Source organism: Danio rerio, chromosome 20, assembly GCF_052040795.2.
Source record: "Danio rerio strain M-AB ecotype USA chromosome 20, GRCz13ab, whole genome shotgun sequence".
NCBI lineage: Eukaryota > Metazoa > Chordata > Actinopteri > Cypriniformes > Danionidae > Danio > Danio rerio.
Genome location: NC_141040.1, coordinates 4,951,205 through 4,965,211, shown reverse-complemented (window position 1 = coordinate 4,965,211; position 14,007 = coordinate 4,951,205). Strand labels below are relative to the sequence as shown.

The 14,007-nt window shown below is 39.5% G+C and overlaps 1 protein-coding gene across 11 annotated transcripts in view; it reads left to right on the top strand.

The window, feature by feature from the left end:
• Window positions 1-14,007, top strand: part of zdhhc14 (zDHHC palmitoyltransferase 14) — a 71,326-nt gene that overhangs the window by 51,041 nt on the left and 6,278 nt on the right. For 2 of the 11 annotated variants that reach the window (XR_015517952.1, XR_015517955.1), the window contains exon 9: window positions 5,482-6,043. The exons of 1 other annotated variant lie outside the window; for it this stretch is intronic. Coding sequence is in view for 2 of the 10 variants with exons in the window: in NM_001045187.3 (NP_001038652.3) it covers window positions 5,437-5,853 (417 nt within the window). In the remaining 8 variants the exon portion in view is untranslated. Of the gene's footprint in view, window positions 1-5,436; window positions 12,911-14,007 lie in introns of those variants that run through there. 8 more of the 11 variants (XR_015517949.1, XR_015517950.1, XR_015517954.1 and 5 more) reach the window with 7 other exon arrangements.

Genomic DNA, 14,007 nt, shown 5'->3' with positions numbered 1-14,007 from the left:
TCGCGAGTGATTTACATGTTAAGTCAATGCAAATGCGTGAATAGACATCGTGCGGAGCGATACGCGCGAATGGCGCGGCGCGAAAGACGCAAATTGCGTGAATGGCGCGGGGCGAATTGAGCGTTTTGCGCGTTTGACGCGAAATCTCTCGATTTCAAAAATCTGAACTTCAGCGTACATTCGCGCCATGTTAACCAATCAGAAGCTTGCTCTTGTGGGGGTGTGATTGTGACGTAGAACCTGTTGTCGGTGCTCCAGCCTTTACTGACAAACAGTTCATCAAACTCGGCTTGGCTCAGTCAGAAGCACCGCTGAAAGCCTCCGTCATCCAGGTTCAGTTTCTGGAGGAGTTTATGAGCTCACAGAGCAGGATGCACCTCTGAAAAAATGTAGTGGACTCAGACACGACCCTAAACGTATCAACGCTGTTTTTCAGTCTTCATAAAGCACATAAACACTGTTATTTTCTTCATAAAATCCATGTTAGCCATTTAGCTATGAAGCTAGAGTCACCGGGCAGACAGAAGCCCCGCCCATCACGCGAATCCGCGTCTGTTCTGAAGTGAATTTGACACGCGAATGAAGCGGGGTTTGACGCGCGAATGAAGCGAGTAAACTCAAATGTTCACGCGGCTATTTACACGCGAGTAGCGCGATTTATCCGCGCGTTCCACGTCTGGTGTGAACACAGCATAAAGAGGAGGAAAGAAGAGGCACAAGTGCTGCTAGGGCAAAACAGACATCGCTTTCAGAGTCCTTAGGTGCAGCAGGGAGGCGCTATCCAGGTACAGAGGGAGAAATTGCGGCGATGTGGCTGTATTAGGGGTCTTGGGTTTTTTGTGCCTATGATAAAACAACGAAAAAAGGTTCAAAACACTTTCAGGGGAACCGGATTAACATGTCACTAAATGTAGAGGTGTGAATGTTTTTTTTAAGATGTTAAGGCAGCCGTTTTAAGATGCTCAGATGCTGTCAATAAATATGTAAGTTAAAAGATAATTCTTCATCAATTAACAATAAATAAGAATAAGCTGTAATATGTCTCGTATTCAGTATAAAGTGACACTTTTAATTACACTACTTGTTACTTTAATTTCCCAAACAGTCATTTTTGGGCAGTATCGGATCGGTATCGCCGACACTCGCCTTCATTTTACTTGGTATCGGATCGAATAGGAAATCAGTGGTATCGCACATCACTAGTTCTAGTAACTGTTGGTCCAGTTTTCAGAGTTGAATTTCAGTTCAGTGTGGTTTAATTTTCACTTCTTAAAAGTTCAAACACTTGCGCAGCTCCATAAGACCCAAACCAAGCAAGCCAGTGGCGACAGTGCCAAGGAACAAACTTCACCAACTGACGTTCAAGAGTTCACACTTAGCTGATAATCAATAAAGCGTATTTGGCATGCTGTCCCGGGAGAGAGCCCTGAGCTCGTAATATCCTCGAGCCCGGGGCTCCCTCCCATTAGAAGGGCGAGAGGGGAATTCGAGGTCAGGTAGGTCTCGAGAACTCCCCTGCTTGTCACCGTGAGACGTGTAAACTCAGGTTGTATTGGGTGATAATTTGTTTTAGTCGATTGGCTATGGTTTATGTTTTTGGACGGTGGGAGGAAACCGGGGAACCCGGGGAAAACCCACGCGAACACGGGGAGAACATGCAAACTCCACACAGAAACACCAACCAACCCGATGGGTTGGACTAGCGGTGTTCTTGCTGTGAGGCAACAGTGCTAGCCACTGGGCCACCGTGTCGCCCGATCAGAAAAAGTGGGAGGATGTAGGGGTGGAAGGGGGGGAGCTTCAAGTCAAAGATAACTGGAGTGGAAAACTCAGGTTATTTATAATGCTTCCGTAATCATCTAATAGGGCTGATTACGGAGCTAACAAGGAGCCAGCCGTGTTGATTATAAGCACGTGATCCTCTCGAAATTAGTTTATGAATAAACCACACAAAGTGAAGGAAAAAACCTTGAGAGAAACCAGGCTCAGTTGAGCACTCCTCTGGCCTAACGTCTTGATGAACCTAGTGCTGATATATAAATGCATACGGTGGGAAGTCGAGCCGAGAGGAAATTGATATATTATAAAATTGATATATTATAATTTATATATAAAAATTACGATATTTTTATATAAATTTTTCAATAATTCCATAATTATTTTAAAGACTAATTTCGATTTCAGACTGCATGATTTTAGCCCCGATTTTGACTCGCCGACAAGTTTTGAGAAAACGCCGACAAATGCCTGAAATCACTGGCAAATCGCCGCTCGTTTATGAAAGTGACAATCACTCAGTATGAACTATCAAAGACGCGATCTGAGAGAATCGCAGATGAATCGCCGATGCCTGTGAGATATTTAGCATGTAGCTGTTGGTGATTCAAATCATGCCTAGTGAAATTAGGCAATCACCTACAGCCAATGAGAGAGCAGCATTCCCTTGCGTGTGTGTACCTGCAGGCCAGCGGGATGTTGAGGTAGAAGTTAAAATCGCTCATTTTCAGTTTATTTGGACCCAAGAAATGGAGGAAAAACTAGTGGAGGTTTGACAGGAGCACCCGTGTCTGTTTGACGTTTCATACAGAAAGTTAAATAAGAAAGTTGAGGAGAAATTGCGAATTCCCTTCAAACCCAGGTGAGCAAACATGTAAATATTCTACTCCAATTAAGGCTTCTTTCTCGTTATGTAGTTAATAACAAAAGATATACTACGTGTTTTTGGTTGTGAGACGTAGTTTGGACGAAGTTTGTGGGCAATTCTTTCTATTGTAAAGTCATGCAATGTAAAAGCCCCTGTCGCCTATCCATCTTGCAGTGCAAACAAAGCAGCGACGAAATGCTAGCCCAGATAGTCATGCAGTGTGAAAACATCTGTGACACGACTACTTTGAAAATCATGCAGTCTGAATGTTTTAAAAACACGGCGCTCGTTTGCGAGGTGCTGCAAAAGATGGGAGACACAAATGTAATGGTTATGTAGCTCCATCAAGCATGTTTACATAGAAAAACAAGCCCCTAAAAACCCATGGTAAACTGCTGAATCACATATAAACTGAAAAGTCTAAGCTTTTTTTCCAGCCGACTGGTTAACAAACCTCAAACATGACAACAACTGATCTTTTTCAGCAGCTATAATCAGCAAAACATGCGAGTGTCAGTTGGTTCAGTAACATTGTTTACATTCTGTGTCACCAATATGGCCAACTTTTGATGCGTCATGAAAACACTCTATTGAAGTTGTCCACATTCTCCTAAGTCGTCTTATGCTTTTGCCTTTAGGGGACGACCAGCCTTTTTGGGCGACTTCAATGAGCTCATTGTAAAGCTGCACTATGTTAGAAATCACAGATTTAAAAACCCTAAACTGGTCTTGGGGGACCAAAAGGGCTCTCCACCATTTGTCACCACCATTTTCTAATTTTGTAAAGTTAAAAAAGATATAAAACTAAAAATAAAACTGCTTATTTACTCCTGTAAACTTTTTACAGGGCTTACAAATGACCTTGATTTTTTAAGAAAGTGTGGGTGAGTATGTGTCTGTCTGTATATACTGTATGGTGTTTTTTTAAGAGGACATAATTCATTTTAAATAGGATGTAAAAGATGCTCAGGAATAACGAAATGTTCTTTAAAGCTTTGATAAATTCATCTGCATTTCTAACCTCTTTTTCAATGCCTTTAAATACTCTTCAGCATGTAAGCTTTTTGATTTTACCCTTCGAATAATTATTTTGCTATTCTTCTTTGTCAAGCCTTTTCTGACCCAGGGCTCCAAAAAAAAACTCTACAAGTATTTAAAAAAGGTAGTCGCCATTATTATAACGGTGTATTTTTTTCATCACTTCATTTTCAAATTCCCTCATCACTTAGTGCACAGTATCCAATTTACACAGATGCCAACATGACCAGGTTGCTTGACACAGCCATGAACAAACTGTGCCAGATTCTAAAACGCAACATATGCTAACAGGAAATCGTCTCTATTGCTCTTTCCATCCAAATTTGCAATGTTTTGGAAAAAATTCCCTGGGAAACTAGTGTTATATACAGTATGACTAATTAACCACTTTTTTTTCGCTCTAAATTTGATAAATAAGTAAATAAGTTGAACACAGTAACAGACCTGGGTAACATAACTTGCTTAACATCACTTGTGCCTGAGGTTTGTGAAAACAATTGTGGGAAAGACAGTAACAGAATTACAAAATCATTTTGAAAATAGACTTTTGCTCAGTAGTTTCTAGAATTATTAAAAGAACATTTGAGAGGGTGTGAGATGAGATTGGTTCATTGGTCGGTCACAGGTGTGTCTGATTGGGGTTGGAACTACACTTTGCAGGACTAGCTAAAAATTTAAAACAGGAAATTCGTTGGAAATTTTTTAATTTAAAACCGGAAATTTGTTGGAAAATTAAAAATCTAAAACAGGAAATACGTTGGAAAATTAAAAACGTAAAACAGGAAATACATTGGAAAATTAAAAATGTAAAACAGGAAATTCGTTGGAAAATTAACAATTTAAAACAGGAAATTCGTTGGAAAATAAAAATGTAAAACCGGAAATTCGTTGAAAAATTAAAAATGTTAAACTATAAATATAATGGAAAATTAAAAATGTAAAACCGGGAATTCGTTGGAAATTTTAAAATGTAAAACCGGGAATTCGTTGGAAAATTAAAAATGTAAAACAGGAAATTCGCTGAAAATTTTTTTTATTTAAAACCGGAAATTCGTTGGAAAGTAAAAAATTTAAAACAGGTAATTCATTGAAAATTTTTTAATTTAAAACTGGAAATTTGTTGGAAAATTAAAAATGTAAAACAGGAAATTCGTTGGAAATTTTTTAATTTAAAACCAGAAATTCGTTGGAAAATTAAAAATGTCAAACTATAAATATAATGGAAAATTAAAAATGTAAAACAGGAAATTCGTTGAAAATTTTTAAATTTATAACCGGAAATTCGTTGGAAAATAAAAAATGTAAAACAGGAAATACTTGGAAAAATGCTACATTTAAAACAGGAAATTCGTTGGAAAATAAAAATGTAAAACTGTAAATTTGTTGGAAAATTAAAAATGTTATACAGGAAATACGTTGCAACCATAGTTTTTGTTTACATCCCTCAAAATGGTTTATATAAGGAAAAAAAGACCCACTGTAAATTCCATTTTACTTTTTAATGTTTGGCACCAGTTTATCAGGTAATGTAAACTTTGTTCTCATTGGATGTAAACAGTGCTTTATTTTCAGTTGTTTTATGCCGTATTCCAGTGTTGCACAAAAGTTTACTTCGCATCTTTGGAAGGAAGCACTGCTACTTACAGTTTGGAGCCCTGGAATGTGTTTTTCTGTAACATTTACTTCAACTCTGACTGGTCTGACTTCCTCCTGGCTTCCCCTTTTCTCTCTCTGTCCTTCATGCCTCCTCCCAGTGTGCTCAAGACCAGTGCATTCAGAGCACCAAATTCGTTTTGCAGGCCGCCACCAACCCGCTGCTCCACAGTCAGCCCGTCATTCTGGGCGGAGGCCCACCGCTCCAGGCCAAAACCTCTCTGGGCGGGCCGTGCTCCACCATGGGCCCCCCTCAGCCCTCGCTGCCCTCCTCCATCCCTGGCCTTAGCTGCGGAGGAGAGCTGATGGCCCTGCGGGACTCTGAGATCCACTGTCATCATCACCTACACCACCAACACTTCATCAGTCCAGAAGAGACGCCCTCTCCGCCCGCACCTCTGCCCTGCGCCACCCACCTGGGCCACCACGTGCACCCGACGCAGCTCTTTGACCCCGTCAGCCAGGACTCGCTTCATGAAGACTCAGTGCGGGGTCTGGTAAAGCTGAGCTCAGTCTGAGCCCTTTTTTAATGCCGTCCTGCTGAACTGGACCACAAGCCATACGGTACTTTACACACAGCCTCTGCAGGACGTTTCTGATGCTGTAATGGAGGCAGTTCCTGAGGACCAAAGCTAGTCTTCCAGCTCTGTTATTACTCAATCAAGCTTTTTCTATGGGCTTTTTTTTTTCGAGGAACAAGAATAAAAGGTAACTGCGACTTTATATCTCACAATTCATGCTTGTTTTTTAGGCTTGTCACTGAGGCAGTACCCTAAAGCAGTGTTTCTCAACCATGTTCCTGCAGGACAACCAACACTGCATGTTTGGGTGTCTCCTTTGTCTGTCAGATCCATTACAGGTCTTTCAGTCTCTGCTAATGAGCTGATGATCTGAATCAGGTGTGTTTGGTTACCTCGTATGTACCGTTGGGGATGTTTTCATCCACTTTGAGGTAGGGCTGAGCGATATAGGCAAATTCTCATATCCTGATATTTTCAGGAGGAATGACGGTATACGATATATGTCCGGTATTTTCCCATAAATGGTTACTTGAGAGTTAAAGCCTTTATTAAAACATTGTTAAACATTTTTTGAGCAAAATATAATTCAAACGCAGGGGTTTCTCTCCCTGTTTACAAATAAACAGCTGCACAAAAAACATAGGCCGGTAGTGTAATATTAGGCGGTTTTGTAGCAGCATGCCTACCAGCCCCGGTCTTTACTTATAAACCTGTTATGATCCCCCAAAGAGGTGCCATAGCCCCCGTTCCCCACATACAAACGCTTAACACAGTTGTGATCTCCCAACAAGACGCACCATCCCATTAATTACGCACCATTAATATTAAATCTTAAAAAAGGGGTAAACTAAGTGCGCTTTAATGCATTGTTTTTAATTCATTTTCAATTTTTTTTTCTCCATAATTTTCTGTTGGTGGCTGTTTTTGCCCCATTGACTTCCATTATGACCACTTTTTTTTTTTTTTTTACAAAATCATGACACCATACAATCCTGCATTTTTGATTGTTGGTGGATTTTCCTGTTAGGAAGAGGTCTAATTAGTCATTTTTACTGTTGATCATCAGTTGGCACCATTAACCCTTCAGGCCTGTGCAAAAAAAGAAAAAGCTCAAGTTCTGGATTTTATATGGAGTATAACAGCAATTTAAAGGGCACCTATGGTGAAAAATCTACTTGTCAAGCTATTTGGACAGACATATGTGTATATATAGTGTATAGACCATCATATTGGGCTGATATAAACACACCCAGTCCTTTTTTTCAATTTAACAACATAAAAACGGTGGACCAATTGGAGCTGTTTTCAGACCGACCGCAACTTTACGTAGGGGTGCGGTCCCCCCGCCCACGGAATTGATTGACAGCTGCGCTCATTTACATGTCCCGTTAGTCTCGTGTATATGATGTCAACAAGACTAGATGTGCGCAAAGCAACCGGGAATAAAAGGTCTTCAATTCGCTAGGATCAGCAATTTACTTCAGCTTTACTTCATCAGCACAGCCGCGTGTCAGAACAATTATAAATGAAGATGCGTCAATCCTGGTTTGTAGACGTTAAATCAGGTTTATTTTGTACAATAACATAACAGATATCCACACAGCAGTGGAGATTAGCCTGTATCCTGTCACATTTGAGTGCAAAAACTTTGAGTTTGAGAAATTTGAGTGTCTGTCTGTCTGCCTGTCCGTGTGTGTGTGTGTCAGCTGCGGCGTGCGTGTGTATCTGTGTGTGTGTGCGCGCGCATGTGACTTATCAATGCAACTGCACAACAAATACTGATTGGTAAATTTCTTACTGTAGTATTTCTCACAAACGCTACGTGAGACCTTCTTCCTTTAAGTCTGTCTGTTGTCTGAGCAGATGAGGGAGGAGATTAAAGCACGCAGGAAGGCACGTAGAAACAGTAGGCGGAGAGGACTCGCCTTAAAGGCGCAGTACGACAAAACCACCCCCTGGTGGAAATATGTATAAAACAGCATCTTGTAAAAGGTATAATGAAAAATCTGATGGGTGTTTTGAGCTGAAACTTTACAGACACATTCTAGAGACGCAAAAGACTTGTATTAAATCTGAAAAAGGGGTAACCTAGGTGCCCTTTAAAGTGTGTGGATGAGAATGTCTGTGAGTGAATGTGAGAGAGTGACCTTTGCGCGCTTACCTTGATGAGTCCGAGAAAATCAAAACATGCATCTCAGCTCTCAGAACTAACAGTAAATAAAAACAAAGACTGCGTTTATGCATCATCAAATGTGCTTATAATGGAAGTCAATGGGGCAAAAACAGCCACCAACAGTAAATCAGGGAGGAAAAATGAAAACCTAACAATGCATCAAAGCCAATTCTGTTACTAATCAGTGACATGTCCAACACTGTGATAAAAGGTAAATAAATACAGTCCACAATCACTTTTTATATCGAAAATACGTCATTTTGTGTGTCAGTGACATCATTTATGAGTTTGGCAGTTAAAGAGTTAAAATCCTGTAATTTCCTAAACAATTTAGTAGTTTTGATCAGGACTGAAATTGATTAAAATATTTATCCCAAAAAATTTAAACCAATATTAATCTGATGCATTTTTACAGCAGTTTAATTCTGTGGATGTTTTCATTCCGAACATATCAAAAGGGCTAGTACATTTGAACAGCGCACAAGGGGTAAGGAGACAAGGAAATGCAAAGCTGGTGGTCCTCCAGGAACATGGTTGAGAAACACTGCCCTAAGGTATTTAGCAGTACATTACTAGATATTAGTGTTACTTTAAAAGTACTAATGTGTACCTAAAGTGTCAAATTAGTTAACACAATCTCACTGCGATTTTGAGTGGGCAATTCGTAACATTTGTATTAGTTTCTACAATCTCATTCGTACACGATAATATGATTTGATTATCTCCCAATAAGAGAGTAAATATTGTACAATTTCATACTAATTGAATCTTATAAATTTGTACTCAATAGCCACTTTTATGAAAATATGTAAAATTGTTACGGCTCCTTGTGAGATCGGACTGTTGACTCTTTGGGCCCTATTATACACCCAGCGCATTAAGGATGTGTTTCCACGATGTGTTGCTAGTTTTAGACTAAAGCAACCCTAGTTTTCCTGTTTTGCGCCATGTTGTTTAAATAGCAAATTCATTTGCGCCACTTTGTAGACCCATGGGTGTTTCAGTCAGGAAAAGAGGTGTGTTAAGGTGCGTTGTTGGCGTGTTGCTATTTTGAGGAACTAAAATAGACTGTGCAATAGACCAGCTGAGAGCAGGTCTAAAGTCCAGCGCAGAGTGCGTTAGTTGTGCGCCTCGCTTACACATTGTTTAAAACACGCAGGATGTAGAGCAATACGCAAATATCTTTACAAATGAAACAATTAAAGGATTAAAATATTACAACAATTATTATTTTCTACATAAATATAAAAACCAGTTCCTCCATGCCTTCTTCATCTCGGGAGGCTTTTTCAGTTTATTCACGACAATTTGCTTTTGTATAATGTTATTATTATCATTAGTATTATTTATTATATCCATATTTATATTTGTTTTATAAAAAACAAGCTTAGATTTGGCCACCTTTGAGGATTTGGACCATATGGGTCATAGGACGTGTCTTTGGATATAACTTTTTCGACCACACTTCCTTATTATCGCTCATTTATTTGTTTGCTGGAAATTAGAACTGAATTCAGAAATAGTTTTGAAACAAATCTTTGCGCTCAACAAACAAAATCAATTATGTAGGCTAATGCATGTCTTCAGTGGAGAGCACACAACATTGTTTCTTTATCGACGAAAAAGTGAAAGGCCGAATGGAGGAGGCTCATTCTTTATCCTTACACTGCAGATGCTGTTGAACTGTTTTCTTAACTGTTTTGAAACGCTCAATTTTCCTTTTACAAAGTTCGTCATGTAATTAGCAAATGCACCATGGTGCGACACAACTGACTCTTAAAGCGAATGGGAGATGAGACTCTGATTGGTTTATTCTCAAAACACACCTATAATTCATTAAGAAAATAAGCTAAACCCTGTTAGAGCATGCACCACGGCACAGAGCGTATTTTCCCGTCCTTAAAATAGCAAAAGTGGATTCGGACATGCCCTTAAAGGTGCAGTAGGTGATCTTTCACAATGCTAACAGCTTAGCATACATCCCTGAATCACAGTCCCTCCCCTGCCGCCTAAAGCCACGCCTCCTAGAACAGCAAAATAACCCTCTCTCATGTGGTAAAAGCGATTAGTGCTTGTCCGCGGGGGTGCAAGCCAAACTGACATGCTATTTCAGAGTGAATATTTAGAGTGGCATGGTAAACAATATTGGGAAAGACTAGGCAGATTAGGCGAATTACTTGTGTTTTGTTGTTAAACTAATTAAAATCTACACTATAGATGCTGTAAAAGGTCCCTATGAAACTGAAAACAGTCTTATCAATCTTTTATCGGAAGATTTTAGTGGCTGAACAACACTTCTGTTAAGATATAACCCGTTTGTAACAACATTACATCAGTTGCATGAAGCTAAAATAGTAATCCTTCAGCCATTGTTTCATCCTTTCCCCAGCGTGCAAAGGTAACTCCAATATTGATTCAGGTTTTTAAAAAGTTTTGATTCAGCAGGTTTTTACCGATCTCGCGGGCGCGCCCTCTCTTGTGAACACGCAGCACCAACAGCGCTCGGCGGAGCTGCGTACAAACGGCTGCGCAGTTCAAATCTGCATTTGCTGACAGACAGTCTGACCTGCTAATCGGAATTATGAGAGATGTCGGCCCGACTCTATTTAATGGGATGAACATTTTTTAGTTTTATGCCTTACCCAAAATGTAAAAATACATATAAATACATTTAGATCATTTACTGTAATCATTACTATTAGAGTGTGAAGAGACCAGCACAACAACAAATGCTCCTGAAGACAAGCACCTACTGCACCTTTAACGCTTTTGCACCTAGACTGTTAAAATAGAGCCCATCGAGTTCATTGGATATGAAAAAACAACTGAGTTAGAGATAAATGTCAAATCAGCAAGCCGTTAAATTAGTAGTTGTGACTTTGAGCTACATCTCAAGTAAGTTGACTCCACAATTATGACTTTTCACAGAATTCTGCATGTGTCATTTATAAATGTCAAGAATTTAGAATTCTGAGGTAAAACGTCAGACTTGCGAGTTAGTAGTTATGAGATTATATAATAGAAGTTTTGTTTAGTATATTGTTTAAATCCGTACAACTATAAACTTGCCACTGTTATGAGTTGTGGGATATAAAAAAAGTTGCAGTTGCTTTTTTCTGTAATTGTTTTCCATGGCAGAAATAAGCTTTCCTGGTTTTTCAGTGGCCACTAAGTGCGGTTTATTCATAAACTAATTTCGAGAGGATCACGTGCTTATGATCAACACGGCTGGCTCCTCATTAGCTCCGTAATCTGCCCTATTAGATGATTACGGAAGCATTATAAATAACCAGAGTTTTTCACTCCAGTTATCTTCTTCTGGAAGCTTCCACCCCTACCTCCCCCCCTTTTTCCGATAAGGCGACACGGTGGCCCAGTGGCTAGCACTGTTGCCTCACAGCAAGAACACCGCTAATCGAGCCTCCTGTCGGGCTGGTCGGTGTTTCTGTGCGGAGTTTACACATTCTCCCCGTGTTCGCGTGGGTTTCCCCCGGGTTCCCCGTTTTCCTCCCACCGTCCAAAAAACACAAACCATAGCCAATCGACTAAACCAAATGATCAAAACCGCAGTTTACACTTCTCACACGGCGACAAGCAGGGGAGTTCTCGAGACCTACCTGAACTCGAACTCCCCTCTCGCCCCTCTAATGGGAGGGAGCCCCAGCCTCGAGAATATTACGAGCTCAGGGCTCTCTCAATGCCAAATACGCTTTATTGATTATCAGCTAAGTGTGAACTCTTGAAATGTGGTTTATAGAACGCACAAAGTATTTCCCCCATCCAATTCTCCATAAAGATGTCAAAAATAGATATTTTATGAAGAAATCCAAACAGTTACTATCCCAACCTTAGATTTATTGATAAAAAGTGTTTAGATATTGAAAGGTTTTCAGGGGAAATAGCCTATATTACAGTAATTTTTTAGTAATACTACGGTATCGGCTATTAAATATCCTATACTACAGTATTTCTTCCTTTTAAGCAATGTGAATGATCCAATCGAACACCGAGCTGTACGGTACAAAACATTTTCATTTTATTACAGAATATTGTGAGTATTCACGTTGCTGCATTGCAGTGGCTCATCACTGCTGAGCTCTTTTGCAGTGATTTATGTTTCCATAGTAACAACGACACAAAGATGTAGTGGAATTCGGCTATTCAAAAAACTTTAAAGATATTGAAACCACAGACGTACGCCTTCTACAGCACACATATCATGTCTTAACATTTAAAACGGCTGTTAAAAAGACGTATGTGCTTTAGATTTTGAGTTTAGTTCCTCTATGGAGAACGTGATGGGAGGTTTACTTCCGGAAGCTGACTGTTGTGCTCTTGGCCTTTTTTATTTGAAGCGTTTGTTCGGGCTATAAGAGGGATCACATCAAACGGACAGTGTGTGTGTGTGATCTGATCTTTTGTGGTCCTGGAGCGTTACCTGAGCTGCTGAGAAGACAAAGAATCACTTCAGTGTTCGTCTGTTTGTACAGCCTGTGATTCAGACTCATCTGTCCCAAAGTCATTCAGTGATCGAGACGGACGACTTTATTGTGACATCACTGCCTTTCTCTCTCTCTCTCTCTCTGACTCTCTCTCTCTCTGGGGTTCTGTCGAAAAATATTAGTGGTATTATCTATGATAATTATCCTTTGGTTATATCTATTTTTTTGTTATATATTGCATCAAATTGAAAGCAGGTGCCAACACATTCTGGTCATGTGATTATGTGCCAAAAAGCAGTTTACTGGTTTTCAGCTACAAAAGTGGAATATTGTGGATGTTAATAAATTCACAACTTTTTTTAAAATAAGCTAAAGAGTTCTCGGTGATTGTCGTCATTTACTTGCCTCATTAAAAAGGCATGACTGTATAATAAAATAAGTGTTTGTCATTATTTACAGAAAGAAAAATTGTAACTTGGTTGGAACTAAACTCTCCAGGACCGAGTAATTCGTAACATTTGTATTAGTTTCTACAATCTCATTCGTACACGATAATATGATTTGCTTATCTCCCAATAAGAGAGTAAATATTGTACAATTTCATACTAATTGAATCTTATAAATTTGTACTCAATAGCCACTTTTATGAAAATATGTAAAATTGTTTCGGCTCCTTGTGAGATCGGACTGTTGACTCTTTGGGCCCTATTATACACCCGGCTCAATAAGGCGCAATATGTGTTTCCACGATGTGTTGCTAGTTTTAGACTAAAGCAACCCTAATTTTCCTGTTTTGCGCCATGTTGTTTAAATAGCAAATTCATTTGCGCCACTTTGTAGACCCATGGGTGTTTCGGTCAGGAAAAGAGGTGTGTTAAGGTGCATTGTTGGCGTGTTGCTATTTTGAGGAACTAAAATAGACTGTGCAATAGACCAGCTGAGAGCAGGTCTAAAGTCCAGCGCAGAGTGCGTTAGTTGTGCGCCTCGCTTACACATTGTTTAAAACACGCAGGATGTAGAGCAATACGCAAATATCTTTACAAATGAAACAATTAAAGGATTAAAATATTACAACAATTATTAGTACAATTAACTTGGTTGGAACTAAACTCTCCAGGACCGAGTTTGGACACCCCTGAGCTCTAGGCTCAAAAGTATATGAACTGTCACAACCAAAACAGTCATAAGTAGTTATGAATGTTTAGGTAGTTACAAAACTGTACACTTAATCCTTTATTTAGGGCGATTAGGGATGCAATATTATCCCAACTGATGTTTAAATGATATGCTAATTCATATTCTTGAGTATGACACTCCTTTCGAGTATGTTGACTGAAACAGTCTGCATAGTAATATCTATGTGCAAACGCTTTCTCACTTAAAGACAGTAAAGAACAGCTGTAGATGTTTATATTAGATATTTACTCTCGGACCTGCACAAAATCATTGTGATTCAGTCTAATTCAGCCATAGTACACTGGATACTGTGCTCCCCACTGAGACTTTCTCATCACTGTTGAAACATGAGGAATTTGG